The sequence below is a fragment of the Cloeon dipterum genome, chromosome 3 (genome assembly GCF_949628265.1).
Source record: "Cloeon dipterum chromosome 3, ieCloDipt1.1, whole genome shotgun sequence".
NCBI classification, from domain to species: domain Eukaryota; kingdom Metazoa; phylum Arthropoda; class Insecta; order Ephemeroptera; family Baetidae; genus Cloeon; species Cloeon dipterum.
In genome coordinates, this window is record NC_088788.1 from 12,318,221 (window position 1) to 12,345,003 (window position 26,783).

At 38.9% G+C, this 26,783-nt stretch overlaps 3 protein-coding genes across 3 annotated transcripts; 1 reads left to right on the forward strand and 2 right to left on the reverse strand.

Annotated features, from left to right (window-relative positions):
* Positions 1-6,704: 6,704 nt before the first annotated feature.
* On the reverse strand, positions 6,705-13,883 carry LOC135938986 (ATP-dependent DNA helicase Q4-like). The gene is made up of 13 exons (XM_065483087.1): positions 13,530-13,883; positions 12,202-13,107; positions 11,689-12,066; positions 11,493-11,629; positions 11,093-11,411; positions 9,869-10,429; positions 9,246-9,360; positions 8,909-9,182; positions 8,560-8,851; positions 7,956-8,115; positions 7,709-7,895; positions 7,324-7,456; positions 6,705-7,266 (listed from the first exon to the last, which is right to left on the reverse strand). The coding sequence occupies exons 1-13, from the start codon at positions 13,650-13,652 to the stop codon at positions 7,036-7,038; spliced, it is 3,816 nt and encodes a 1,271-aa protein (XP_065339159.1). The 5' UTR covers positions 13,653-13,883; the 3' UTR covers positions 6,705-7,035.
* A 5,095-nt stretch (positions 13,884-18,978) lies between these two features.
* Positions 18,979-22,067, forward strand: LOC135938987 (alpha-amylase A-like). Its single transcript, XM_065483088.1, has 6 exons — positions 18,979-19,408; positions 19,506-19,820; positions 19,961-20,207; positions 20,490-21,073; positions 21,605-21,760; positions 21,923-22,067. Exons 1-6 carry the CDS (start codon positions 19,229-19,231, stop codon positions 21,932-21,934), a joined length of 1,494 nt encoding a protein of 497 aa, XP_065339160.1. The 5' UTR covers positions 18,979-19,228; the 3' UTR covers positions 21,935-22,067.
* A 295-nt stretch (positions 22,068-22,362) lies between these two features.
* Positions 22,363-26,171, reverse strand: LOC135938988 (ATP-dependent DNA helicase Q4-like). Its single transcript, XM_065483089.1, has 10 exons — positions 26,029-26,171; positions 25,804-25,970; positions 25,455-25,745; positions 24,835-25,006; positions 24,580-24,768; positions 24,195-24,329; positions 23,945-24,139; positions 23,527-23,894; positions 23,327-23,463; positions 22,363-23,245 (listed from the first exon to the last, which is right to left on the reverse strand). Exons 8-10 carry the CDS (start codon positions 23,611-23,613, stop codon positions 23,026-23,028), a joined length of 444 nt encoding a protein of 147 aa, XP_065339161.1. The 5' UTR covers positions 23,614-23,894; positions 23,945-24,139; positions 24,195-24,329; positions 24,580-24,768; positions 24,835-25,006; positions 25,455-25,745; positions 25,804-25,970; positions 26,029-26,171; the 3' UTR covers positions 22,363-23,025.
* Positions 26,172-26,783: the final 612 nt, after the last annotated feature.

Below are 26,783 nucleotides of genomic sequence, written 5' to 3' on the forward strand. Positions count from 1 at the left end.
TTACCTTTTTTCCCTTTTGAACAAATCAGTTCGACATTAATTTTTTTCTTGATAATTTTTTAAATATTTGACTTCTAAATAAAAATCGAAACGTATACTAGAGCACTTACATCAGCCAGCCTCGCCAAATCTTGGCCATGCAGGCGCTTTGGTTCTAGCTCGCCAGGCACGCCAGCCGCCGGTCAAAATTTTGAAAATGGAAAAAATAAGTTTTAATTTTCTCGAGTTAGGAACGGTGAAAATTATTCAAATTCGCAGGAAATATAGCATTTATTAGTCTAAAGGAAGTGGCAAGGGTTTGGAGATCGAACTCCCTTCAGGAGACACTCCTCGAATTTTTAACCCTCAAAATTGACTTTTTTCCGGAGTTTTAATTAATTTTCTCGAGTTACAGTTCAATCATTGGAACTTTGCTAAAATTAATTTTGTGTGTTTTTTTTTTGTTTTGTTTTGCGCTCGCGGAGATGATGTGCAGGGTGCAGCTGTAGTGTGCCGTGCACAAGGGCGCGTGTTTACGGCCTGCGCGCAAGCACACCATTTTTGGTTGATTTGTGTTTAAATTCTGCCCTTAGTCCCATCGTCGACCACGACCCCTCATCGGATAGGTCTTTTTCCGACTTTTACCTGGAATACCAAAACGACCTTTTTCAGGGTAACTCGACCGGAAATCCTATCTGCGGCGCGTTCTTAATGCTTTTTCCTGCGATTTCTGTCACATTTGACGATACACTGCGACGATTATTCACCCTCGCCTGTCACCAACCGGTCGCACCACCTGAGAACTGTTTTTAAGTGGTTTTGTCGGTATCATCGCTAATTATTGGCGCCTTTAAGTGGATTTGGCTCTGGCAGAGAGCCGCAACGGTGCGGCGCCGCGCAGCGCCACAGCAACATTTTTCGGTTTCCGCGATTTATTCAGAATTTAGAACCGCACTGTGGAAGGTGAGCTCCCGCAATGATTTTTTGCTTAATTTGGACCCGCGCAATGAACCGCTGGATTGTCCCATAATATTTAAAATTCACGTCATTACATATCATAAGTGTAACATCCCGAAACACCGCCATCAAGTCGCATCTCTGTAGCCAAAATTGCAGGCGGTTTTCGCACAACTCTAATTGTAAGAGCGTTATATTCGGACAAGCTACGGCCGCAAAAACGATGGTTCCCCGGGAATTTGGAGTTGCTTGCGAGCCACGTAATAATTTAAGTTGTGACGTCGCACTGCTGATTTAAAGAAAAGTACGATAATTTTAAAATAAATCAAGTAAAAGGCTACGGACGCAGACTGCCATGTCGGTAAAGGGTGATCCTTTTGGTTAAAGTCAAGTGGAAAAAGCTGACAAGTCGCATCTACCTATAAAAATTGCGAAAACCTTGCACAACGCGATGAACATTTTGAACGTGCAAAAACAGCCCTCCGCCAGGTTGGAAGAACATTAGGCAAAGCTGTATATCCGGTATACACGCTTACGAAAATGATATCACATATACTGAACTTTTGGCTCTCCCTAGAAATACGGATGCAATCAAACATGTGAAGTCATGACTGTTTTAAAAAATAATGTTCCTAAAATTATTGAACCAATGGTAAGCCTGTGATATGATGATGAGAGATATTATGCCGCCAAAACTCTATTTTGAGGGGAAATGCGGTGGAACACAATGCTAAAATTCGTGTCCTAAGCGGACGATGCGGTGACCAAGCTGAAAAATCTTGATATGGGCAAAACAACCAAACGAACATTCCACGTAAATGCAAAAATAGGAAGCATATTAAAAGGGTACGAGTTTGCAATTACGCAACGGCAAACAAACAAGATAGCATAACTTTCATTTTGATACTGTTTTAAAACGCATACTTTCTTTCATGTATGTACAGTATAAATATTTAGCCTAAAAAATTGTCCGCAGCGTAAACAATTTTACTCAAAAATTAAATATACTACCCCCATTGAACTCGTCTCGATCTCCTCTGACCGGCTGAATGGTTTAGGGGTGGTCACCCTATATACACCCTAAGCTTCTATACTTCAATCACCTCGTAAAAAAGTAAAACATTTTATAATTCTGGATTATTGTTTTAATAAATATTTTAATTAAAAATATTTTCCTATTAAAAGAAGGGACAGGGTAGGGTGCAACATGGTGATAATTTAATTGAAATTTTTGGATAATTTCGATAATTTTAGGTATTTTTAAGCCCAGAGCATGTATGGTAACATGGTTTTTTTTATCAAAATTGTAGCAATCGGGTTGAAAGGGAATGAAGGAAAGCATCCCCTAAACACTTTGGCTCATTAGTTCAGGTGAGGACGAGTCTAACGGTGGTTAGTTTTTGCAATTCTGATGTTTAGAACTCGAGATTTGGAAGTGCAAACTGCCCTAAAAATCGATTTTTTAAAAAATATTTCAATATACAAAAAAATCCAGACTGGGATATTTTTTTTTTAAAATCCGTACGTTGTATTTTTTTTAAATTGCAAAATTGGTGAACTCTGATAGAAACTTAGACGATCGACTATTTTTATCTGTGCTCTATTTCTTTCCAAAAATATGAAATCTTCAAGAATCATGGAAAATTATTACGATTGAAACCGACTTAAAATCGCCTATAACCAAAAATCGTCTAAACCCGCCTAACTAAAGCACACCCTTTCATATAGATGGTCTTTCTCTCATTTCGATCACCATATTCTAACTACTTCAAAATTGGGCGCACTTTTCACGAATATTGGAACAGATTAAATATCACAAAAAAATTAAATATCAAAAAACAATCACTTTTTTTGTATCGCATTAAAATTTATATCATGAAAAGATAACAGAGAAAACAGGTATATTAATGACGGTACTGAAAAGGAAAACAGAATAAAATAATGGAACAGATAAAGGACAGAACAGGCAAAAACTTTACGCTCTAAAATATACCCTCGGAAATGGAAATCCCCGTAAACGAACTGTTCAATCAAAAGGTCACTCTGTAGTGTACGTCTCAACACAGGGAAAATCTGTATCATTGAAATCAGTAGAGGCCGGCTGGGTTTGTAAAATTCGAACATTTCACATTAGCTCATAGTTTGGAATTTTCTTACTAAATTTTCAGACGGTATGACTAATTACAATTCAAAGCCAATATTATAATAAAAACTGGCAACAGATGAAGATATTTTTGAAATTAAACTCCAATCAGGACAAACCAAAGAATTTTTAATCCTCAAAATAGACACATTTTCGGAGTTTTATTTAATTTTCTCGAGTTAGGAACGGTGAAATTCATTCAAACTCGCAAGAAATATTGCATTTATTAGTCTAAAGGAAGTGGCAAGGGTTTGGAGATCGAACTCCCTTCAGGAGACACTCCTCGAATTTTTAACCCTCAAAATTGACTTTTTTCCGGAGTTTTAATTAATTTTCTCGAGTTAGGAACGGTGAAATTGGATCAATCTCGCAGGAAATATTGCTTTTATTGGTTTAAATAAATTAAAAAGGGTTTGGAGATCGAACTCCCTTCAGGAGCCACCCCTCGAATTTTTAACCCTCAAAATTGACCCTTTTCCGGAGTTTTAATTAATTTTCTCGAGTTAGGAACGGTGAAAATTATTCAAACTCGCAGGAAATATTGCTTTTATCGGTTTAAATAAATTAAAAAGGGTTTGGAGATCGAACTCCCTTCAGGAGACACCCCTCGAATTTTTAACCCTCAAAATTGACCCTTTTGAGGTTTAATTAATTTTCTCGAGTTAGGAACGGTGAAAATTATTCAAACTCGCAGGAAATATTGCTTTTATCGGTTTAAATAAATTCAAAAGGGTTTGGAGATCGAACTCCCTTCAGGAGCAACCCCTCGAATTTTTACCCTCAAAATTGACCCTTTTCCGGAGTTTTAATTAATTTTCTCGAGTTAGGAACGGTGAAAATTATTCAAATTCGCAGGAAATATTGCTTTTATAGGTTTAAATAAATTAAAAAGGGTTTGGAGATCGAACTCCCTTCAGGAGACACTCCTCGAATTTTTAACCCTCAAAATTGACTTTTTTCCGGAGTTTTAATTAATTTTCTCGAGTTAGGAACGGTGAAATTGGATCAAACTCGCAGGAAATATTGCTTTTATCGGTTTAAATAAATTAAAAAGGGTTTGGAGATCGAACTCCCTTCAGGAGACACTCCTCGAATTTTTAACCCTCAAAATTGACCCTTTTCCGGAGTTTTAATTAATTTTCTCGAGTTAGGAACGGTGAAAATTATTCAAATTCGCAGGAAATATAGCATTTATTAGTCTAAAGGAAGTGGCAAGGGTTTGGAGATCGAACTCCCTTCAGGAGACACTCCTCGAATTTTTAACCCTCAAAATTGACTTTTTTCCGGAGTTTTAATTAATTTTCTCGAGTTAGGAACGGTGAAATTGGATCAAACTCGCAGGAAATATTGCTTTTATCGGTTTAAATTAATTAAAAAGGGTTTGGAGATCGAACTCCCTTCAGGAGCAACCCCTCGAATTTTTACCCTCAAAATTGACCCTTTTCCGGAGTTTTAATTAATTTTCTCGAGTTAGGAACGGTGAAAATTATTCAAATTCGCAGGAAATATTGCTGTTATCGGTTTAAATAAATTAAAAAGGGTTTGGAGATCGAACTCCCTTCAGGAGACACTCCTCGAATTTTTAACCCTCAAAATTGACTTTTTTCCGGAGTTTTAATTAATTTTCTCAAGTTAGGAACGGTGAAATTGGATCAAACTCGCAGGAAATATTGCTTTTATTGGTTTAAATAAATTAAAAAGGGTTATGAGATCGAACTCCCTTCAAGAGACACTCTTTGAATTTTTAACCCTCAAAATTGACTTTTTTCCGGAGTTTTAATTAATTTTCTCGAGTTAGGAACGGTGAAAATTATTCAAACTCTCAGGAAATATTGCTTTTATGGGTTTAAATAAATTAAAAAGTGTTTCGAGATCGAACTCCCTTCAGGAGCCACCCCTCGAATTTTTACCCTCAAAATTGACCCTTTTCCGGAGTTTTAATTAATTTTCTCGAGTTAGGAACGGTGAAATTCATTCAAACTCGCAGGAAATATTGCTTTTATCGGTTTAAATAAATTAAAAAGGGTTTGGAGATCGAACTCCCTTCAGGAGACACTCCTCGAATTTTTAACCCTCAAAATTGACTTTTTTCCGGAGTTTTAATTAATTTTCTCGAGTTAGGAACGGTGAAAATTATTCAAACTCTCAGGAAATATTGCTTTTATGGGTTTAAATAAATTAAAAAGGGTTTCGAGATCGAACTCCCTTCAGGAGCCACCCCTCGAATTTTTAACCCTCAAAATTGACCCTTTTCCGGAGTTTTAATTAATTTTCTCGAGTTAGGAACGGTGAAAATTATTCAAACTCGCAGGAAATATTGCTTTTATTGGTTTAAATAAATTAAAAAGGGTTATGAGATCGAACTCCCTTCAAGAGACACTCTTTGAATTTTTAACCCTCAAAATTGACTTTTTTCCGGAGTTTTAATTAATTTTCTCGAGTTAGGAACGTTGAAAATTATTCAAACTCTCAGGAAATATTGCTTTTATGGGTTTAAATAAATTAAAATGGGTTTCGAGATCGAACTCCCTTCAGGAGCCACCCCTCGAATTTTTAACCCTCAAAATTGACCCTTTTCCGGAGTTTTAATTAATTTTCTCGAGTTAGGAACGGTGAAAATTATTCAAACTCGCAGGAAATATTGCTTTTATCGGTTTAAATAAATTAAAAAGGGTTTCGAGATCGAACTCCCTTCAGGAGCCACCCCTCGAATTTTTAACCCTCAAAATTGACTTTTTTCCGGAGTTTTAATTAATTTTCTCGAGTTAGGAACGGTGAAAATTATTCAAACTCGCAGGAAATATTGCTTTTATCGGTTTAAATAAATTAAAAAGGGTTTGGAGATCGAACTCCCTTCAGGAACCACCCCTTGAATTTTAAGCCCTTAATTTGCACCCTTTTCTTTTGCTCAAATTTTTATTTTACGAATAAGAGTTGCATTTTACTTCACTTGGGCAGTATCCGATTCACCCCCATCCCTTAAATTTATGCGTACGACCCTCTTTTTGTTTTAGAAATTTTAGGTTGGCAGCATTGCTGAAAAAGCGGCTATCTTCTCGCGAGCGGCTAACTCGAGCGGCCAACTTCACATTCGTATCACACCGCACATTGTGGACCTGCTCCTGGCAGAGTTTGCTCGTCTGGCCGCTAGAGGCGCACTTTGCAGCACTTTTCCCATTCACTCTCTTCTAGCATGAGAATTTCTGACCATGGTTTTGACGTTTTGTTGAAAATAAAAGGCTATGAAATTTGTCCTTTAAGTTGTTCAGTTTTTTTTGCTCCGACTGTATACGTATACTGGGCTATGTTTGGGCTATGTTTAACTTTAACTGAAATTATAGCGTTTTTATGTTGATCTCTTTATGTTAATCCTCAACAGAAGACTGATTCTGAGGAGGATATTAAATTGTCTGAAGTCCTTAGCCGAGGTAGAAAATTATTTTAATATCTAATTCACTATATAGCTTCAGACAAATTCGGGAAAGGATAATCTTAGTTTTAGACTAACACTAAAAGGAATATTTTTCTAAAACCAAATTTGCCAAATCTGTTTTTAAGATATTATCCGCACCTAAGTTTCCTAGCTGTACTGATGGAAAAACATTAACTTGAAACAGGTTCTACATATTTTATAAATATAATATATTTTAATTTCAACACGTTTTAATCCAACATCTTTTTCTATGAAAACAAACTGCAAGGGACAATTTCCCAAAATATATGAGTATGTAGCACGCGTTAGAAGAGAACATCACATATAACTGTCTATTGTTTGATACTATGATTTGATCTCAATTCTCTTATTACACTACTTTCACACTTAATATGAATCACACGCCAAATTAAGACAGCAAAGCTGAGTTATCATGAGTAAAAGACAGATCAGGAAGAATAAAATAATCTAATTACGTCGCATAAAGTTTGGAAATAAAAAAATCAATCTCCAAATCGCGTCTTCACTTCATTTTCAGGATTTCTGTAGTAGCAATCTTACTGAGAGTGGTAAAGTTGTCGTTGAGGTGCAAGCGCCAAAATCGAGTCCGGCCCCACATCTGAGAGGAGAAGCAAGGGCTGCTGATCCCGTGGAATATCCTGGCGATGGCCCTCCCATTGAAGTGTGAATCTGAATAAGTGCACACCATAGCCCGGACGTCTGCTCTCACTTGGTCCTCATTCTCCACTCCCGGCTAGAGAAGAAATTAAAATTAAGACATTATATATTGACAGTGTTTGTGACGTCCTACCAAGAGCTTTGGTTCCATCGTTTCAAATTCAGTAACGTCAGTATCAAAATACTTGTGAACAGCTTCCTTCAATTTAAGGCAAATCTCCTCCTTCACTACATTATCGCATTCTTTTACAGATTCGAAGGAAACACTAAAAAATACACAGTCATTAATATTGCATTTATCACAAAATGTTAAGGAAAAATGGGTAGTCGGCCAAGTTGAGAGATACGAGTTAGTTAATTAATAACTTGCAGGGTGAAATCTTCAACCATTGAGTAATTTTAGTACAGACTAAATCTAGATGTTTGAGTATTAATAATGATATTTATTAACGTAACAGCCAATATCATGCACAAAAAATGCGAGTAATTGGAGCTTTCTATATTATTAAAATAAGTACCTGGTCAAAGCAGTGAAAAGGGCTTCCAGCTGAATTAGCTTTGATCGCTCTTGGCGCTCCACTTTCTCTGACAGCCAATCCAGCGCCTCGTCAATCTCCTCTGGGGAGAGAGACCCTTTCGCTCGGACTCGCAGCCCAGGGTGCAACAGCTGCACCACCATTTGCGTTTTCACATTCCGATCGTTCACTGTGTTGGAACAAAGTATGGAGTTAGTTAAAACCCATTTATTTAACTGTAAGGAACAACCTTTTTTCCACTCTAGCTCTTTCAGTCGTCGTTTCACTTGGCCGCTGTCCCAGCCAATGGCAGCAGCAATGTCTACTACAGGGAACTCAATGAACGTGCTTTTCTCTTGGTCCTTCTTGAACTTCTGGTCAAGAGCAACGGCCATTGCCAGAGGTGGACACTGAAATTATAAATGATCCAGAGCAACATTTCGACAAATTAGGTGTTCAGTTTCATAAAAATGTTCCTTTCATCTAACATTACATACATCACACATTTTATGAATTATTAAAATGCTAGACAGTTCCCCAAAGCTAACGACGCTATTCTGCACTAACCGAAGCAGTTCTTTGATTTGCAACCATCAATGATAATGAATTAGAGCTGCAGGTAGAAGCTGAAACTAGTTTGAGCGGAAAAAAGACATAAGATTTGAGGAAAATTTCCACCATTCCATTTCAACATATCAAAGGAACTCATTAGGATTTTTCAGTGCACTAACATTTTTACTATTGTAAATTAAATTATAGGAAAACGCCTGTTTATCTGCATACAAATTTCAAAATGTTGAAGCAAAAGATTAAAAAGTAAAGCCTCTAACAAGATTTAAAAAACAATAGCTCACTGTTTTGGCGGCAGCCTTCAGAGCTGCTGGTCCACCATAGCTGATGACTTTGCACGTTACATAAGCAGGACTGAGAACCTCGACCCATCTCTCAAGGTAGCAAAGCAAAGTCTGAATATTTTCCTCTGGCATGTCAAGTGCTTGGACGGCTTCATCTGTGGAGAAGGCGACTTCATGGCCGGGGCACTTTATTGGGCTTGGAGGTGGCTGTTGCTTTTCAGGAGTGGCATGGGTCTCTGACTGCGTTGACCCCTCAGGCTGCCAATTTTCCAGGTCTCTTATGTTTGAGCATCTATTTTAAGACAAAATCCCAGTAAAAAACAAACTTAAAAGAAAAAGTGGCACCAACCTGCACGGCTTAAAAACTTTGCTAAGCAATTTTCGAACAGTGTGTCTATCGACAGAGTCTGAGTAGATATGCCTGCGGAGTTCGCACAGGTCACGGCCTTGCGAGTCTAGAAAGAGGTGGCAGTGCGCCTCTTGACCGTCTCTCCCTGCTCGTCCCACCTCCTGAACAAAACGCTCAAAAGAGGCGGGCATGTTGAAATGGATGACGCCTCTGAGATCATTCTTATTGATGCCCATACCGAAAGCCACAGTAGCAACGACAATGCGCAGTTTGCCTGAAATGAAATCACGCATGAAACCTTTGGTGATAATTCTCTTTGAATAATGCAAAAATGTACCATTCATGAAGGCATTTTGCACTTGCTTTCTTCTATGAGGAGTTAAACCAGCATGGTAAACTTCTGCATTCCATGAGATAGCGCCTCTTTTGTTGCTCTCAGTTTTTTTGGAGTCCTGAAATTTTAAAATTGAACTTCGTTAATCACAAATCTCACTTACAATGTTGTTGATCTCAATTAAAAAATATACTCGTACCATAAAAAATAAAAAAATAAATGTTGGTGTTTGCTACCAGGATCTTTTAAGAAAACCTGACACGACGTAACAGTTTTTATTTACATCTATTGACTAATAAGAGTATACAAAATTTATAAAATGTTACAATTCACATAATTTTAATGGTTACATTTTTATCAGCTTAAATCTCTTCGAAAAATTATTTGAGAAAAGAAATTTAAAATGTACTAATCAACCAATTAGTGAACTACAAATATTTCAAGATTCTAAAGAGATCAAATTTAAAACTTGACGCAGCTTTTAATCAAATAAACCTCTGTCTATTTCAAAATTATTAAATTAATTTTCATTGATGTCCAATGAGCAGTATTCCAGTCAATTCAATAGGAATTATAAAATAACTAAAAGCAGCTCCTTAACCAGACCAAAAACAAACATCACTCACCCTCAAACATGTGCGAAGCATAGATGCAATTCTGTCGCACTCCTCCCTCCTGATGCAGTAGATGATGATCGAGTCGCACGCACTGAATCGATCTCCTTTCAACAGGTCGATGAGGGCCGTGTCCCTCTGTACGTCCCTGGACACAGATAGCACCAGGTTTGAGGGCATCGGCAGGTCGGCGATGATGCGGTCGTCAGGAACACCCAAGTTCTTAGCGATGCCGGCCGCTGTAGACTTGGTAGCGGTCGCTGTCAATCCAAGGATAGTGCGCACCTTCATCTTCTCCCGCAGTACTTTGCACAGCATCAGGTAAGACGGGCGAAAGTTGTGCGACCACTGCGACACACAGTGTGCCTCATCGACGCACGCAAAGCTGATGGCAGGCAGCATCTGCATCAGGCCACCCATGCCCTGCCGATCACTGTTGATCACTGCCTCAGGCGACACCAACAGAACGTCCAGCTCTCCGTCCTTGATCTGCTGCTCTACCTGCTGCCGATGCTTTGGCGTCATGTTTGTGTGCAGACACGCGCCCCGCAGACCTTCAGGCATGTTGCTCACCTGGAATTTTTATTTATCTTTAATTTATACACTAATATTTGCCTGATATAATACTGTCTTCATAAATGATAATGAAATAATCAAGGAAGACCACAGCTCATTAATTTCACGTGATAATTAATTTGACATATTAAAATAATTGTTGTATTATAACCTAGTTTAAAATGCATTTTACCAAACATTGATTTATCAAACTAGCCATGGCAGTTATGTATGACATATATAAAAGGCTTTAATTTTAAAATTTATTCTCTATATTATTATCAAAAGTGAAATTCAGGCTGATAATAGAGATTTTTCCAATGAAATGTTCCCTTTAGTTTCACTCCTCAAGACTGGTGATTTCATTAATCTCATGGAAAAAAGCTGGGCATGAATTTCAGAGTTTTTCCAACGCCCTCTTATGGTCAACTTTGCCAGAGCAACTGAGGACTGAGCTTGCAAATTTTGTGACCAAGACATAATTTTTTCAATTGTTTCAACCCTGATAAAAAACTAACCACCATGTTTAAACTCTTTGAGTCAAGTGAATCCAATCAGAAATATATATTCTTCTTCTAAATTCGGTTTAGATAAAATGTTTTCAGTATAAATTACATGAATATGAAGTGTGATTCAAAGTTACTGTGAATTTGCACTGACTAACAAGACAATGAGACAGACCTGATCATCCATCAAAGAAACAAGCGGTGAAACAACAAGAGCGGTGCAAGGCCCTTTCTTCTTGCTGTACAAGTAGGCAGGCAGCTGGTAGCACAAGCTTTTGCCAGCACCAGTGGAAAGCATCACCAAAGAGGACAGACCACAGAGTATCCTCATGACTGTCTCCTCTTGTCCAGGGCGAAAGGAGCTGAAGCCGAATTGTTTCAGTGCGGCCAGTACCTCAAGCGGTGTGTCAGGGAGCTCGCCATTCTCATCGAGACTGTACAAAGGCTCAATAGTGGGCTTTCGGCCTTCCTCTGCTGGCTTCTCCATGTTGAATCTGCAAAGAGAAAAATAAAATAAACACTCATAATTTAGTTTAAGCTTCACTAATTAGTGAAAATTTAAAGCAATAGCGTACTTGGAAACAGGCCTGTGTTCATTGGCCAAAGCGTCAGCCTCCTCCAAGGTGAGGTAAGGACTGTCATCGATTTGATCAGCCACCTCCATAGAAATGAGTCCGTCATTCTGGGGACAATTATTGGCCCAGTGACCAGCCTACAAGAGAAAATGTAGTTGACATGAAGAGTCAGAACCCGAACAGTAAATCTATATACCATTCCACATGTGAAGCAGCTTCCTTTCTTAACAGTTCCGTTCCCTCCATCATAGTTGTTATCAATCTGCTTCCTTTTGTACATCATCTTCTTGTATTTGGAGAAGTTAGTGTTTTTCTTGCCCCTGACAAAGACTCGCTTCTTCAGATTCACTCTGACAAAATTGTCATTGAGCTTTCCATCCGTGATTTTTTTCTCGAGGACTTCCTTGTTGTTCAGTTTTGTTTTTTTGAAAGCAACCTCAGCTATCACTTCTGTGCCTGCTGGTCTTTTCAATACTTTGCTCACTTTGAATGGCTCTTCGGTGTCAGAGTTGCTGACGATTCCGTCATCCTCCCTGTCTGATGTCACAACCTCCATTTGAGACGCCTGTGAATACTGAATACAGATAAATCTTGGATCAATGAAGAAACAAATTATAAAGCTTAATAATTCTGGCATAAAAATATTCCTATTCAGATTGAGTGTATTTTTAACTAATTTAATTTTCCTTTTATGTGATAATAATAGTACCTTTGAATGCTGGCTTTCCATGTTGCAAGTGTTCATTTTGGTGATTACTGAATTCTGCGAGTTGAAAGCTGGAGAGTTGTAAGAGCCTTGTGAGTCATCAGTCCAAGACTTATGCTTCTCCAATTTGGCGCATCTGTCTAGCCAGCCCTCATTCATGTTGGTTGACAGCTTGCTTGAGCCAATTCCCTTCCCTGGAGCAGATGACTGGCTTGAATTGTTCACCTTCAGCCTGAACTTCGTGGAGAAAACTTCGCCAGGGAGAGCACTGCAGCTCTGGTCCATTGGCTCTGCGTCTTGTACTTTCCCTACTGCGGTCTCCCCATCCTGGTTGACGCCTTTTTCACAGGTTAGAGAGGAGTCGCACTCCTTGGCAACCACTTGGGACACTTCCTCACTCTTTTTAGCGTTGAGGAAGTCGCTGAAGACAGCCGACTTGGTCCTCCGCAGTGGCGTGTGCGGTTTATGAGGGTTTCGCTTGCCTTTGAACGAGGCGCTTGTAAACAGCTTCTCAGCGAACTGGAAGGACGCCGTGCGTTCAATCAGCTTGCGAGAGCCCTTGAGGTGTTGTCCCCACACCTGATCCACGTTCTGCACAGGCACGGGCGGCGACTCCTCAACCTTCTGAGCATCAGCCATTGCCTTCTTTCTTGCAGCCATTTGTGCGGTCACGTCAGACAGCTTGCCGCTGTTTGTGAACAAAAATAAAATTTCCTTCTTTTTTTTCTTCTTGGGCTCCACAGACACTGAGTGCGACTCCTTGGTGTCCGGAGGCGAGACAGTTGTCTCTCTGGGCATGGAGTCGTTCTTGCATGATGAGCTGTTCTCTTTAGCCAAAATCTCTTTTTTCGCGCTGTAATAGCTTTTGTAAGCGTAGCGCACTGTGTCAGAAGCACTTTTGATGTCATCCTGCATGTAAAACAAAACAAGCATACAAATTTAAGTATGAAAAATAATACTTGATGGATGCAAATGAAGGCTGAAGCACGCGAGGTTGTCATTATTGTCAGAAGAATTAAATTAAAATTAAATTCAGCGTCCTAAGTGTGTAGCGAGCTGTCCATTTCCATATTTCCACAGAAAGGTCCTGCTTTACCAATTCCGGCTATGTATCATACTAGTTGCAGCCTTAATTCATGAGCTTCCAGTCCCGTCTGGGGGTTGATTGTGAGTTACGTATCCTAAAACCGAAACTAGTGGGGTAGTAGGGCAGAACCTTTCTGTATCATACGAATTTGGAAAATAAACAGCTCGCTACACTAGCATACCGAGCAAGCTGCATTAAATTTAATATTCACATTCAAAAAATATTTTTACACTGATAGATATACCTTGGTTGGTATTCGGTCGTTTTGTTTCATGAATTCGTCCTCCCACTGCTTCACTTGCTGCTTGTACTTCTGGTACTTAGTCTTCTTGTCATCTACATTTTCCATGTTTTGGTCTGAATTCATGATTATTGCTGCCTCTGTTTCTGTTGGTCAGGCTAAATATGAGGCAAAATGAGCCAAAGAGCCGTGCATGTGGCTTGGGGCAGCTACGACACCGTAACGTTAGCGATGACGAAACCCAAACATTGACAATGCAATGAGAGGGTGCAGGGTTGCGAAATCATGTGTCTTCACTCCACTCAGGAGACAGAGGAGACGAGGAGAGGTCGATGACTGATGCGACTGATGTTTCTGTTAAGAGCGAGCAGCTGTTTCCCGCGAAAATGTAGACTTGCGCGATGCACGAGGTTTCTGTGTAGTCCAACACGATCACTTTTACTTTCCCCCACTGCTGCGTTGCATTGACTGCTGCATGCCTGCCTGCCTGTCTGCTGACAATGAGTCTGCTCATAATGCTCATTGTTAGCTCTTTTTCTAGCTCTCCTGATCATCATCGCACCTCAGCGAATTTTTTTTTTTAATTATTATACATATCTCTTTGTTATTCATGACGTTTTAATTGCACAGAATCAAACTTATAAAAAGCTATTAGAAAACTTCATTTTTTAAAAATGGGTTAAAGAGAAACAATTTTTTCATTATGACTCGTTCATTAAAACCATAATAAAACTTTTGATTTCATAAAAAATTTTCTGTTAATCAAGTAGTGAGTCAAAAACGGAGCCGATATTGAAAATTCCCGGACCATCAACGACCAGAGAACTTTTGAAATTTAAAAATTAATATAAAATATATTTTGTATTTTAATATTATTTCCTTAATTTAAAAAAGGAAATTTTTAATTTAATAAATATTACTAATATATTTATTTGGTATTTCATTACTTATTAATTCAAATTAAAAGTTCAATTTCAGCCGCGCTTCGTTTTCCAGCTCAAATTGAGCCTGTAACTTCACACGGCTCACATTTAGCCGGAGAAAAATCCTCGCTCGCGCTGCATCGCTGTACGCTTGCTTTTTTAGGCTCAATTTGATAATTTCACTGTGTGACCCTCTCAAATTTTTTCTGCACATTTTTTCTGGCTTTTATATCATTATTAATTTAATTAATGACAGGATCAAAGAGCAAAAACCATGATGCTCATTTCCACAAAAGAAAACAATATTCACAAATAAAATTATAGTTCCAATAATTGAGCAAGAAGTATAAAATAAGCACTTTGAACCTAATTTTCTAGAATTTTTAAGTAAGTCCTTTCATCTGTCGTGTTAGTTTTGCTTTTAGCCTGTGAGAACACGGGATAGTCGTAAATGTGATAGTCTGAACATTCTAATGGCATTAAATAGTCTGAAGAATTCATTGATCTTCCCTCATGATAGGAATCTGAAATTAAAAGAAAATTACATGTGTTGAAGGTAATCATGGAATAATTTACACTGTTTTTATAAAAAAAATGCTTTTAAACCATGCAACTTTTACTACTGTTATTGTATGACGTTAGATGTTATTTTTGTTGCCTAATGAGTGATATGTTTATCTCACCTGCTCTTCTGTCAACTTCAATTAAAATAAAATCCCTCAAACACTCGTGCAAGAACTTGTACTGAGCCTGAGGAGAATTAGCGCGAGAAAAATTAGAGCTTGAAATTAAAAAATTATAATATAATACTACCTCTGTGTGCACCACATTCATTCTCTGTTTACGGAGGGATGAAACCGTGCTATAAACATCGCAATGATCTTTTGCTTTTATTTCTTGGAGTAGAATGTCCATTGCGATCAGCGTGCCAGTGCGACCAGTGCCCCCGCTAAAAATCGAATTAAAAAAACTGCTCATTTCGGTTTCGTCGATGAAAAAGGGTTTACCTGCAGTGAACAAGAATCATTTTCCGATCAAGAAACGCAATGTATTCCCTAACATTCGCGAGAAACGTAATCAAACTTTGCCTGTTGGGAAATTCGACGTCAGACCAGTTTTTTATGTGCACATGTACCACATTCCAGCTTGCGTTCGCACCCTACGATCGATTGATTTTTTTTTTAAAACTGAGGATATAATTTGAAGAAATAGCATCACCTCTCGGGCTCCTTTCACTCTGAACGTGCTCTGTGAGAAGTGCGGAAAATCCTTATGCGCGACACACTCAACGCTGATCTCTCCATATCGCGCCCCACAGTGAGCGTTCGGATAGTATTTGCAGCACTTTTCCTGTTTACATGATGATACGTTTATCGTCATGAGAGAAAATTGAATCACTTACCAAGCCCTTTTCTTGGAAATTCGTTGCCATTATGATAGCGCAAACATCATTGTCGAAAATCATGTGCCAGAAGTCAGAGACTGTTTTTGGTAGCGGCGCTTGAGCGGCGATGTATTCTGTCTTGCCGCTTATCCCCTGTCATTCAGAGTCGGAAAATTGGTTTCAATTGTAATGTGATTAGTATATTAGCTAATGTACTTTTATGAAAGATGCATTTATGTAGTCTGAAGCTCTGCCCTCTGGAGTTTTCAGTTTTACTCGGCTTGAATCGTCTACAAAATAAAAAAATATATATCAATATATATAGCAATTGTGGTTTTGGTGTGAGGGACGCTAGTGAAACAAATTAAATCTTTAAGAATTGAAACGTCACTTTAACGAGGATATTCATCGCAGGAAATTACTGATCTGCTTTGTTGTTTCTTTTAATTAAATTGTCAACGAAATAATGATCAAAAAGCAGCTAACCAAATTCAGATTTCTTAGGAAAATTCTCTCTTGCGTAGTGTGTGTAGTGAAAGATTACAATTTTATTGATTGTTTTTCGCATTCAAAGGAAGCGCAAGAGTTAAAAAACGAAATTATAAAAAGATCAACCATTTTTAACCCAGGTGAAAAACGAAAAATCAGACCTCATCGTTGCAATAAGCCATAGTTGGGAAAATCAAACTTGAATTAAATTTATTATTAGGCTTTGTAGACAAGCGATCGACGGACTTGGAAAGTAAGCATCAGCTTTTGGGGTGGTTTCGCACCAAAAGGGTTAATATCTTTTTAATATTGAATTTTTTAGCAAGCAGAAGTAAAAAACACTCTGAAAATTAACTTTTAGCAATTAATTTCAATAATAATGATGAGGATCGAATTTTGGACTTATTTGACTCAATTATAGTGTGCTTATAGCAGGAGGCAAGAAAATGTACAAAAAATGATACCCACACGGCAAAATGTGTTTGAACCGATTTTTGTCTCTGTTGACAGAATCCAGTGCAGCTGAATATTTTCCCGGCTGTTTCTCTGCTGACGGTAGATTTTCCAAGGTCAAAGCCTGGAATTCGACCGACAATTTGCATAGCTCATTGTCGCTGTCGCATTCATCCAGGATCGTTTCCAAATTTCTCAGCAGACTTTGCAGAGGCGGACTAATTGACTGACGTTCATTTTGCTTGGCTGAACCTCGAGTTTGTATGTTGCGAAACACAATTGCGGACACAATTATAGCGATGATCAGCAAGACGACTACGAGCGAACCCAGAAGGAAATACAACCAGTACGAGGCTGCAAAGATTAATAGATTTAATCACGGCTAACTCATTTTATCGCAATAATACCAGAATTTAATTTTATTTCATACTCCTCCATTCCGCATTTATTTACAGCTTTCAGCACCAGTTTGATTTTGGTATCATTCGCATGAAACTTCCGAATATTCAATCGCACTCTCCACGATCCTTTAAGCTATTAACACACGAATTATTCAATATGATTCAATTCTAACTTATCAAAATCATTCTCAATCTGTGATGTGACAGTTAAAAAAATATCTTGGAGCTCGTTTTTTTTTAAATAAAAATCTTTCTTTCGCCGCCTCAATGCTATCAAATTAATATCCTTAAAACGTACGTACCTCGTTTTCTAGAGTTGGATGCTCTTCATATTTGGTATGGTTGATTCGCGCTCCATTGATCCTCCATTCGAACGCTGGCTTAGGATTGGCTTGTATATCAATGCTTATCATTTCGTCTTTACCTTCGAACAGTCCTTCTTTTTGGATAACTCCTCCACTTGCTTTGATCGGCTGCGGCTTGAAGCAGACGAAAATTGTCTTTTTCGCCGCTTTACTCATGCCGCTGTTTGCTTGGTTAGTGATGCACTGGAGGACTTTGCCATTGTCCTCAATTTTTGCTCGCTCTAAAATTGTGACTTGGATACTCGCAAGTTTACCAGATTGCTGATAGGTTTTATATTTTGCAATTTGCAGCTTTTTTTCACCTTTTTTGAAAATTAAACACGGAATTAAATCAGGAATTTTAAAATTAAAACCTTGCTCGCACCTAAGTAGACGTTCACACTTGGCGGCGGGTAGCCTCCTGTCACATTGCAAGTTGTATTGATTTGCTCTCCCAACTTGTACTCATCTTTGAAGTTTGTGAAATTAATGCTCTCAGGAAGGTCAAGCACCGTGACATATGTTGACCTTGATGTCTCGTTTAGGATGTCCTTATAGGTGATGATGCACGTAAACATGCCGCTCAAATCTTGCGTCGCCGCGAAAAATTTAATTCCGCAGTTACCCTTCTCAAAATTTCCCCCGTGAAAGATATAAGTATCGGTTTTACTATTTTCCCTTAAATCGAATTCCGTGTCACCGTGTCTAATCAAACACCGTTTTATCGGCACTGAAGATTTGCAAGTGAAACTGAGTGGATCGCCACTTTGCACAACTAATTGTCGGTCGACAGTTACCGTAGGCGTTGATTGCGATTGGACCAGCGTTGGAACACAAAGCAAGCTTGCAGCAATAATCACTGATTTCCAACTCATTTTGCGAGTGGAAAATTGTATCAATATAGGATGTATTACACTTTTAAACGTCCGCAATATTCATTTGGTATACTTAAACTACTCTCTTAACTAACAAAACTCCCCGCGGGGGAAAGGATGTTTATGTGGTTGTAGAAAACCGCACATCCTTGGCCTGTTGCCCGTCCTTGAGCAACGCCGTAAAGCAGGAAATACAGTGCTTAAACTTTTTAGCGCTGAAATTAAAATAAAAGTGTTTATTGTTAAAAGTAAATCTATCTGGTAGGCTTTCCCGGACTATTCAGCAAATTTTACGCAAATATTATACGTGAATTTAGATCGGCCATGCATCAAAATACGATTTTGAATAAACTCTTAAGAGTTCATGTGAGCACTGCGAGGAAAAGGGCAGCAGTAGCGTTAGCAAAGACAGCATTTTTGAAACGCAAGAGAGCAATTAATGACGGATTCAGAATTCAGAAGGACTCTGGTTTTTAGCTGGAGGCTTTAAATGTTTCAGTGGATGTGGCTATACGATATGATCTTTTTTCCTCGTGGGTGCTTGTTGTTATCCAAGTTTGACTACTTTCCATAAAAAAACATGTGCCTGCAGCCCTGTCACTTCGCTTGAGGTTATTTTCAGCTAAAATATTAATCTGTAAATAAGCATATTTCGATGACCTTCCCAATGATATACCTGTCATTTTTGGTTCATCGAGTCTATAATTATCGTGAATGATCGATAGGGGATTTCCAGCAAACATTGATTATACAGTCTTTTACTGATTACAGGAGCTTTAAATTGTTTGCTAACGACGATACATTTTTGTTTTGCTGAATTTTGCATCAGAAAAATGAGGACTATTTTAGCCCTGCCTGTTTTACCGCTGGTCTTACAATTTGTCAGCGCGCAATGGGATCCCCACATGGTCCCAGGCCACAGCACAATTGTCCACTTGTTTGAGTGGAGGTGGGCTGACATTGCGAATGAATGTGAAAACTTTTTAGGACCCCGAGGCTTTGGTGGAGTTCAGGTGAGATTTTTATTAATAAAATACCAAGCAAAAAATTGTTATTTACTATAAATTGTAGAACGGGGGTGAAAAATTAATTTAATATTTTTTGCTTAAGATTTCCCCTCCAACTGAAAATGCTGTAATCGAGCCGAGACCTTGGTGGGAACGTTACCAGCCGATTTCGTACAATTTTGTCACTCGCTCTGGGGATGAAGCGGCTCTCGCTGACATGATCCGCCGCTGCAATGCGGCGGGTGTGAGGATTTACCCGGACATAATCTTCAACCACATGACTGGACCACACGATTTTGCGGTCGGCACCGGTGGCAGCACAGCTGAGCCAAACAACAAGGACTTTCCAGCCGTGCCCTACAGCATAATAGATTTCAACCCGTCGTGCGAAATCGTTGATTACAACGATCCAGTTAATGTGAGGGGCAATTTTTTTAAATGGCACCTAAATATTCCTCTAATTTAAAATAATTTTTCAAAGCGTACGACACTGCTCCTAGATTGATGTACAAATCTAATTGAAAATTTGCTATTTTAACTAGATTTTTAAATTTGCAGGTTCGTAATTGTGAGTTGGTTGGCCTCAAGGATCTTGCTCAATCAACCGAATATGTGCGAGCAAAAATTGCGGAAATGCTTAACAGGCTAATAGACATGGGGGTTGCTGGTTTCCGCGTGGATGCGGCCAAACACATGTGGCCTGGAGACATGCAGGCGATTATGGACCAATTGCATGATTTAAACACGGATCACGGCTTTGCACCTGGATCTAGACCATTCCTTGCCCAAGAAGTTATCGATCTTGGTCAGTAAAATTATTTTTTCCAGCCATCTCCTAGAAATCTAGTCCTGGATGAAATTTACTTTTTTATAAATCTCACGTCATTGTTCAAAAAGGCTTTTTAAAAAGATAATAAGATTTCAAATATTCCTATCTTTTAATTATATTGGTCCACAAGAGATCATTCAATTTAATATTATAACACCAACAGGAAATTTCAGAAATTAATATTGCAAAATCAAACTTGAAACTATAAAAATGTTTTCTACTTGTAAAAATAACAATAATAGTTTATATTCTGATTAGGCGGCAGCATTGTTGGTTTCACCGACTATTTGGACCTGGGCCGGATCACCGAGTTCAGATTCAGCGCCGAGATTGGGAGAGCTTTCCGGGGTCTGAATGAGCTCCGGTGGCTGAGTTCCTGGGGCGAGGGTTGGGGGTTCATGCCTTCCGGAAGCGCCTTAGCGTTTGTGGATAACCACGATAATCAACGCGGACACGGTGCTGGCGGAGGAGACATCCTCACCTACAAGCTACCAAAGAACTATAAAATGGCCACAGCCTTCAACCTGGCGCACACGTACGGAACGCCAAGAATCATGTCCAGCTTCGACTTTGTGGAGTCTGACCAGGGCCCTCCTGCCGATGCCGAGGGAAACATTGTCGGCCCAGAGTTCAACCCTGATAACACGTGCACTAACGGCTGGGTCTGCGAGCACCGCTGGAGGCAAATTCACAACATGATTGAATTTAAAAACGTGGTCGATGGCGAGCCCTTGACCGACTGGTGGGACAATGGCAGCAACCAGATTGCTTTCTGCAGGGGCAACAAGGGCTTCATCGCATTCAACAATCAATTTGAGGTTGATTTGGTCGAGAACCTGCAGGTACTAAAGTGGATCGATTGATACTGCTGGGATAACCCCAGAAATCTTTATTATCATTTTTTTATGATATGTAGTATGGAATAATTGAGGATTGCTGAGTCAAGGCCAAAATGCTCATATAGAAGCACTATAACATAATTCTTTAGAAAAGTGGTGCAAAATTTGCATGCTTTTAAAATGGCGAGTAATGTTTTCCTAATTAAAATCTTATTTTGTTTTTAAATCGTGACCAGAGTATTCGAAATAAGGTTCGAAAATATAACATCGCATGGTATTGAAAAATTTCAAGCAAATATTGCACATTTGGAATATTTTCTGCAACAAGGTCCAAGGTCTAGTTTCGATTAGTGTGTCGTGTACATAGAATTAAATATATAATATAGGTTATCTATATCAATCAACTCGTTCAACTAATAATGATAAAATAATTTTCAATTTTTAAACACGTATATATTATGTATGTAGTTGTTTATTCTTGCTTGTCAAATACATAAAATTAAAGAATGAAAATAGATTTAAAATTTATTGCAGACTTGTCTGCCAGCTGGCACATACTGCGATGTTATTTCTGGATCAAAAGAAAGTGGTGTTTGCACTGGAAAGGAAGTAGCTGTTGGTCCTGACGGAATCGCACTGATTGTGATTGGAAACTTGGAGTTGGACGGAATACTAGCTCTGCATGTTGGCGTGAGTATCTTTCAAATTGACAAGAATTACACGTTTCCATACTATAGCAGCATCATTAATAAAAAATAGAATTCCACTTTAATTTTACTTCAGTTATTTAAGTAAAGAAAAATTCATTTCAATGTGCTTTCATTTAGTAATAATAGCCTATATTTCTTTCAGGCAATGTTGTGATGCAAAGTCTGCTGAGAATTAAAACAACCACCATATTTTGAAGCAAATTAATAAAATGAGAATAATGATTAATATACCTAAATAACCTGGAACCTAAAAAATTTTCTTAACTCGATATAGATATATAGTTCCTGTTGCTAATTCTCTTAATAATAATACAATACAAGCCTAAATTATAGTGTAAGAGTTGCTTGTGTGGGAGGGTAGATAAAATATTTTCTTATGTTTTAGCTCTTACACATAGATAGCGAAAAAAGGCTAGAGTTTGCCTCAAAATTATAAGAATTATCACACTAGCAAAAGTGTGTCATTACATGAAAAAATAACTCATTGCCATTAAGGCTATAACATATAAAAACAATAATAATTTATTCTCTACTATTTGTATATTATTTATTTATTAAATATATGTGTGTATATAAATGTATATTTATAGAAGCAGGAAGCAGCAGGCGGGTAAGATATATACTGGCACATTTAAAATCTATGTACAGAACTACAGAATAGATATCAGAGCAATTGGCACAACGTGCGACACTTTGCACAGTGCACCTCTTCAACGGGCAAAGCTGATACTACGATCTGATCTTGATTAACTCCTTATACACTACTCTTCACCCATTTAATACAAATCACACGGCAAAATAAGACAGCAAAGCTATCATGAGTGAAAGATATCAGGAAGAATAAAATAATCTAATTACGTCGGTAGTTTGGAAATAAAACATCAGAAGAAAGGGCTGCTGATTCTGTGGAAACTTCTGACGATGGCCCTCCCATTGAAGAGGGAATCTAAATAAACGCTCACCAGAGCCTGAACGTCTGCTCTGACTTGGTCCTCATTCTTCATTGAGTGAAGTGAATCCAATCAGAAATATATATTCTTCTAAATTCGGTTTAGATAAAATATTTACAGTTTAAATTACATGAATATGATGTGTCAATCAAAGTTACTGTGAATTTGCACTGACTAACAAGACAAAGAGACAAACCTGATCATCCATCAAAGAAACAAGCGGTGAAACAACAAGAGCGGTGCAAGGCCCTTTCTTCTTGCTGTACAAGTAGGCAGGCAGCTGGTAGCACAAGCTTTAGCCAGCACCGGTAGAAAGCATCACCAAAGAGGACAGACCACAGAGTATCCTCATGACTGTCTCCTCTTGTCCAGGGCGAAAGGAGCTGAAGCCGAATTGTTTCAGTGCGGCCAGTACCTCAAGCGGTGTGTCAGGGAGCTCGCCATTCTCATCGAGACTGTACAAAGGCTCAATAGTGGGCTTTCGGCCTTCCTCTGCTGGCTTCTCCATGTTGAATCTGCAAAAAGGGAAATAAAATAGAAACTCACAATTGAGTTTAAGCTTCACTAATTAGTGAAAATTTAAAGCAATAGCGTACTTGGAAACAGGCCTGTGTTCATTGGCCAAAGCGTCAGCCTCCTCTAAGGTGAGGTAAGGACTGTCATCGATTTGATCAGCCACCTCCATAGAAATGAGTCCGTCATTCTGGGGACAATTATTGGCCCAGTGACCAGCCTACAAGAGAAAATGTAGTTGACATGAAGAGCCAGAACCTGCGAACAGTAAATCTACATATACCATTCCACATGTGAAGCAGCTTCCTTTCTTAACAGTTCCGTTCCCTCCATCATAGTTGTTATCAATCTGCTTCCTTTCGTACATCATCTTCTTGTATTTGGAGAAGTTAGTGTTTTTCTTGCCCCTGACGAAGACTCGCTTCTTCAGATTCACTCTGACAAAATTGTCATTGAGCTTTCCATCAGAGATTTTTTCTCGAAGACTTCCTTGTTGTTCAGTTTTTTTTAAGCAACCTCAGCTGTCACTTCTGTGCCTGCTGGTCTTTTCAATACTTTGCTCACTTGGCTCTTCGGTGTCAGAGTTATGCTGACAATTCCGTCATCTTCCCTGTCTGATGTTACAACCTCCATTTGAGACCCCTGTGAACACTGCATTTCAGATAGAACCATTTACACGATTTCTGTAGGAGCAATCTTACTGAGAGTGGTTAAGTTCTTGTTGAGGTGCAAGCGCCAAAATCAAGTCTGGCCCACATTTGAGAGGAGAACAAAGGGTTGCTGATGCCGTGGAATCTTCTGACGATGGCCCTCTCATTGAAGAGGGAATCTGAATAAGCGCTAAACAGAGCCTGGACGTCTGCTCTCACTTGATGGTTCTCATTCTCCATACCCGGCTAGAAAAATTTAGGTTAGGACAGTATAATATATTGAGTGTTTCTTACGTCCTACCGAGAGCTTCGTTTCAATTGTTTCAAATTCAGTAACGTCAGTCTCAAAATACTTGTGAACAGCGCTTTCTTCAATTTAAGGCAAATCTCCTCCTTCACAACATTCTCGCATTCTTTTACAGATTCGAAGGAAACACTATAAAAATACACATTAATATTGCATTTACCACAAAAATGTAAAGGAAAAATGGGTAGTGGGCCAAGTTGAGAAATGCGAGTTAGTTAATTAAAAACTTGCAGGGTGAAATCTTCAACCATTGAGTAATTTTAGTACAGACTGAATCTAGGTGTTTGAGTATTAATAATGATATTTATTAACTTAACAGCCAATATAATGCAGAAAAAATGCGAATAATTGGAGCTTTCTATATTATTAAAATAAGTACCTGGTCAAAGCAGTGAAAAGGGCTTCCAGCTGAATTAGCTTTGATCGCTCTTGGCGCTCATCCACTTTCTCTGACAGCCAATCCAGCGCCTCGCCAATCTCCTCTGGGGGAGAGACCCTTTCGCTCGGACTCGCAGCCCAGGGTGCAACAGCTGCACCACCATTTGCGTTTTCACATTCCGATCGTTCACTGTGTTGGAACAAAGTAAGGAGTTAGTTAAAACCCATTTATTTGATAGTCTAAGGAAGGAGTAACCTTTTTTCCACTCTATATATATAGCTCTTTCGGTCTCGTCGTTTCACTTGGCCGCTGTCCCAGCCAATGGCAGCAGCAATGTCTACTATACAGGGAACTCAATAAACGTGCTTTTCTCTTGGTTCTTCTTGAACTTCTGGTCAAGAGCAACTGCCATTGCCAGATGCGGACACTGAAACTATAAATGGTCCAGAGCTTCATTTCGACAAGTTTGGTGTTCAGTTTCATAAAAATGTTCCTTTTATCTAACATTACACACATCACATACATTTTATTAATTACTTAAATGCTATACAGTTCCCCAAAACTAACGACGCTGTTCTGCACTAACCGAAGCAGTTCTTTGATTCGCAACCATCAGTGATAATGAATTAGAGCTGCGGTTAGAAGCTGGAACTAGTTAAGCGGAAAAAAGACACAGATTTGAGGAAAATTTCCACCATTCCACTTCAACATAAATCAAAGGAACACTCGTTAGGATTTTTCAGTACACTAACATTTTTACTACGGTGAATTAAAATTCAGGAAAGCATCTGTTTATCTACACAAAAATTTCAAAATGTTGAAGCAAAAGATTAAAAATAAAGCCTCTAACAAGATGTAAAAAACAAATTGCTCACTGTTTGGCGGCAGCCTTCAGAGCTGCTGGTCCACCATAGCTGATGACTTTGCACGTTACGTAAGCAGGACTGAGAACCTCGACCCACCTCTCAAGGTAGCAAAGCAGAGTCTGAATATTTTCCTCTGGCATGTCAAGTGCTTGGACGGCTTCATCTGTGGAGAAGGCGACTTCATGGCCGGGGCACTTTATTAGGCTTGGAGGTGGCTGTTGCTTTTCAGGAGTGGCATGGGTCTCTGACTGCGTTGGCCCCTCAGTGTGCCAATTTTCCAGGTCTCTTATGTTTGAGCGTCTATTTTAAGACAAAATTCCAGTAAAGAGCAAACTTAAGAGAAAAAGGAGGCACCAACCTGCACGGCTTAAAAACTTTGCTAGGCAGTTTTCAAACAGTGTGTCTGTCGACAGAGTCTGAGTGAGTATAGATATGCCTGCGGAGTTCGCACAGATCACGGCCTTGCGAGTCTAGAAAGAGGTGGCACTGCGCCTCTTGACCGTTTCTCCCTGCTCGTCCCACCTCCTGGACAAAACAAACTGGATGATGATCGAGTCCCACGCACTTAATGTAGGCTACATACCATTCCGCACATTTGAAGTAGCTGCTTCCTTAATAATTTCCTCCACCCTTATTTTTTATAGATAGTTTTTCTCATTTTGTACATTTTTATGTCTCCGGGTTGTTGCCACTGTCAGTAATCGGTGCGATGAGGTGTGTTTTAGATTTTGACAGATGTGTCCATCTGATAGCAAAGAACGTAGGCCTCTGGACTGACTATTTTGCTGCCAGAAGTGATTGATACACTGAGAAACATACATGCATAAAAAACAACCGAACGCAAAACGTCATAAATTTGCAAATCAATTTTGTTTTAACTGATACAAATTGAAAAAAAACAATCTTAATTAATTCATATGACATTTTAATGTGATATGTATCTAATAGAGAATAAAATACCTTTCATCATTGTATTCGTTCCACTTTGAGGAAAATGGGTGTTTTACTTTTGCTGTGTAGTGCCCTGAGTCGATGGTGCCAAAGTGGTTGATCACCCCATACAAACTGTAGAAAGATTCTTCCGATCTCTGACCATGTTTGACCAAGCTGTACATGCTCAGGTCCAGATCCTGCAGGGGAAAGTCCACCTTGATGCTCAGCTTTTGATGGTGAACCGATGGTGAGAAACGCTTTAGGTCTGCAAAGCGCAAAATATTGTTCAGTATAAGAGAGGCTGCTGCGTAAAAGGTCACGATGCACTTACGGAGCATAAGGATTTTGGGGAGTTTTTGGATTGAAAGCTTTTTTACGCACATCTGTTTTTTCTTGCACCAAGAG

Coding starts and splice junctions, on each gene's coding strand:
- LOC135938986 (XM_065483087.1), bottom strand. CDS start 13,652: ATGAATTCAGACCAAAACATGGAAAATGTAGATGACAAGAAGACTAAG. Junction 10,430..11,092: donor TTTCTTTGATGGATGATCAG/GTCTGTCTCATT, acceptor TAAAAATTCCAG/GTGAGCAACATGCCTGAAGG. Junction 9,361..9,868: donor TGCTTCGCACATGTTTGAGG/GTGAGTGATGTT, acceptor TTAAAATTTCAG/GACTCCAAAAAAACTGAGAG.
- LOC135938987 (XM_065483088.1), top strand. CDS start 19,229: ATGAGGACTATTTTAGCCCTGCCTGTTTTACCGCTGGTCTTACAATTT. Junction 19,409..19,505: donor GAGGCTTTGGTGGAGTTCAG/GTGAGATTTTTA, acceptor TTTTTGCTTAAG/ATTTCCCCTCCAACTGAAAA. Junction 21,074..21,604: donor ATTTGGTCGAGAACCTGCAG/GTACTAAAGTGG, acceptor AATTTATTGCAG/ACTTGTCTGCCAGCTGGCAC.
- LOC135938988 (XM_065483089.1), bottom strand. CDS start 23,613: ATGATGTACGAAAGGAAGCAGATTGATAACAACTATGATGGAGGGAAC. Junction 23,464..23,526: donor GCTGCTTCACATGTGGAATG/GTATATGTAGAT, acceptor TTTCTCTTGTAG/GCTGGTCACTGGGCCAATAA. Junction 23,246..23,326: donor GAACACAGGCCTGTTTCCAA/GTACGCTATTGC, acceptor CCCTTTTTGCAG/ATTCAACATGGAGAAGCCAG.